The sequence below is a fragment of the Helobdella robusta genome (genome assembly GCF_000326865.2).
Source record: "Helobdella robusta unplaced genomic scaffold HELROscaffold_1597, whole genome shotgun sequence".
NCBI lineage: Eukaryota > Metazoa > Annelida > Clitellata > Rhynchobdellida > Glossiphoniidae > Helobdella > Helobdella robusta.
In genome coordinates, this window is record NW_008703891.1 from 1 (window position 1) to 3,124 (window position 3,124).

The window sequence follows — 3,124 nt, forward strand, 5'->3', positions numbered from 1 at the left end:
GACCTTCTAAGAAGAAGAGACGAAAGATAAAAAACAAAATCAATAATAATAATAATAATAATAATAATGACAACTATCATAATGCTATTAATAACAACAACAGCAAGAGCATAGCAAAAAGCATTTCAGCTGATTCCAAAGCTGCTACTACTTCTGCTGCTACTGTTTCAGCTGCTGCTATTGCTTCAGCTTCTGCTGCCACTCCAGCCGCTGCTACTGCTGCTTCAGTTACTACAGCTAGCAGGGCGGCTCCTACGACAACCGCCGCTGACGACGACAATGAGAGCAGTAATGATAGTGATGACGTTTTGATTGATGGTGTAGTTAATGATTATCGCCACCATCGTTATCGCCACAATCGGAATCATAATAATAATAATAATAATAATAATTATAATAATAATAATTATAATGATAATAATAATAATACTTTAACCAGTGGTAAGGGCGTACTGTATAATTCGATCAGTAACATTAGTAGTAGTAGTAGTAGTAGTAGTAGTAGTAGTAGTAACATCAATAACATCAACAACAATAACAACAACAATAATAATAAAAATAATAGTAGCGGGAATGATTATTGTAGCAAGCATGTCAGCGATTTAACCGGCATTGGTGATAATAAAAACGTTAATAACTATGACAATAATAAAATTAATAATAATAATAATATTAATAATAATAATAAAATTAATAATAATAATAACAGTAATATGACGTCAGTTGCATCACGTGATAAAGATTATGTTAATGTAAAAAGTTTTGGCGGTAATAGAAATTATAAAAATGGAGATGACGAAAACGATAATAAGGCTAACAAGGGAAATAACATTAACAAGGGTGATAACATTAACAAGAGCAATGACATTACCAAGGAAAAAGACCATAGCAGCGTCTCCAACAAAGACAATTCAACAATAATTACAACATTAACATCTGCAAGAACACCAATAGCAGTAAGACCGTCATCAATAGCAGCATCAACAACAACAACAACATCAGTCGCAACAACAACATCAGCTGCAACAACAACATCAGTCGCAACAACAACATCAGTCGCAACAACAACATCAGTCGCAACAACAACAACAACAACAACAACAGTCGCAACGACATCAGTGATAGTGATGTCATCATCAACGATTGTAACATCAAAGACATCAGTGCTCGAGAAGATGAAACTACTTGAAGATATGACTTCTGAAAGGTGATAAATCAGCGTCATCATCATCACCACTATCATCATCATCATCATCATCATCATCATCATCATCATCATCATTATTATTATTATTATTATTATTATTATTATTATTATAATGGGAATCATTTTAATTTACGTCATTATGATTTGTAATAGCTTATTACTTATGGTAAAATTATTATTAATTATGGTATAGTTTATAAATTATAAATAATATAATAATAAAAAATATTAATATTAATATAATATATTAATTATAAATAATATAATAATAAAAAATAATTAATTAATTATAATAATGAATTACGTACGACCTCAGGATGGAGTATTTGAAGAAGTTGCAGAGCAAACCGATGAACTACCTGGAGCTAGTTAAGTCTATATCCAGGTTAGAAATTTCAATTAAGGCTCTGAGAGGGGATATAGAGCTGGAACAGCAACAACTTTCTCACGAGCAACCGTCTCAGCTACAGCAGCGGCAGCCTCAACCACAAGGGCCACAGCTGCATCAGCAACAATCTCAGTCAGAACAGCATCAACAACAACCATCTCAACGTTTTAAAAGACAGCAACATCAGAGAGTTCCTCAACAACTACACCTGCAACAGCATCAATATTTCGAACGACAGCAGCAGCAATTGAAGCAACCACACCAACGACAAAACCGACTGCAGCAATCGATACGCCAGCCTCAAGACCAAAACTTGGTAGAATTTCTTCAAAGACATTCCTTCACAGAATGTAAACTAATCGTGAATACAAACAACCTTATAACAGAAACAACTGCAACGACTACATCAGCTACTGCTGCTGCTACTACTTGTACTACTTCTACTGCTACTACTTCTACCGTTAATAGTACTGCCGTTTCTATTGCTTCTTCTGATACTACAAAAACTACTACCTTTAATACGACTTATATGGCCATAACTACTACCACTATTACCGTGGCAACATTAACTATTACTTCTGCTACTGGCAATTTTGCAGCTTCTACTACTGCTTCTGCTGCTATTATCACGACTTCTGCTGTTGCTACTACTTCTACTACTACTACTACTACTACTACTACTACTACTACTACTACTACTACTACTACTCTTAGTATTACTAGACAGAAATCCTTGAAAAATTCTACTAAATTGAATTTTGAAAATGCCTATAAAAGTCTGTCTCTTCTTTTGAAGGATTTGCATATTTCAACAACTACCTATAATACTACTGCTGCTGCTAATAAATTGGCCACCACTTGCACTGCTACAACTACTGCTGCTACTACTACCACTATTATTTCTGCTGCCGCTGCTACTACTACTAGTGACGTTATTAGGAGTTCTTCTACCTTTAATTCTATACCGACTAGTGCAATTACTACTATAACTACTACAACAACAACAACAATTGCTACTACTACTGCTACTACTGCTACCACTGTTACTACCACAACTACTGCTGCTACTACTACAACAACGACTTCTACTACTACAGCAACTAAAAGTAGTAGTAGTAATGATTGTAGCCCCTTAAGAATGGATTCCTTAGTGAACTCACCCGCAAGAAGTTTATTGAATGGCAGTTTTGCTGATAGTTCTCCTCGTTGTTCGCCTCCTTTTGCTGCTGCTGCTGCTACTACTACTACTATTGACGACAACAACCTACAGCTACTGTCGTTAAGGAAGAAGCTTCTGTTACGACAACAACCGCAACAAAATGGTGACGATGATGAGAAGGAGGGCTCTGATAATGAGGATGGCAACGATGATGATGGTCATGGTAAAGTAGATGATGCGTTGATTGGGAGTAGACAGTGGAAACAGCTGCAGCGAGATGAAAGAATGTTGCTATACGATTGGGGTGTTTCGAAGGAAAGGACTGCTCCAACTACAAGAACCACCACTGAAGAGCATTCTGAATCGTCTG

The 3,124-nt window shown here is 35.8% G+C and overlaps 2 protein-coding genes across 2 annotated transcripts; both read left to right on the top strand.

The window, feature by feature from the left end:
- Nucleotides 1–103: 103 nt before the first annotated feature.
- HELRODRAFT_184638 (hypothetical protein) lies at nt 104–1,189 on the top strand (the record flags this gene model as incomplete). Its single annotated transcript, XM_009015403.1, has 4 exons — nt 104–305; nt 440–441; nt 710–893; nt 944–1,189. Coding segments are annotated over 4 exons (634 nt in total), but the record flags the coding sequence as incomplete, so codon positions are not given.
- Nucleotides 1,190–1,524: 335 nt separating this feature from the next.
- On the top strand, nt 1,525–3,119 carry HELRODRAFT_184639 (hypothetical protein; the record flags this gene model as incomplete). The annotated part of the gene is made up of 1 exon (XM_009015404.1): nt 1,525–3,119. A coding segment is annotated over one exon (1,595 nt), but the record flags the coding sequence as incomplete, so codon positions are not given.
- Between the last annotated feature and the right edge of the window lie 5 nt (nt 3,120–3,124).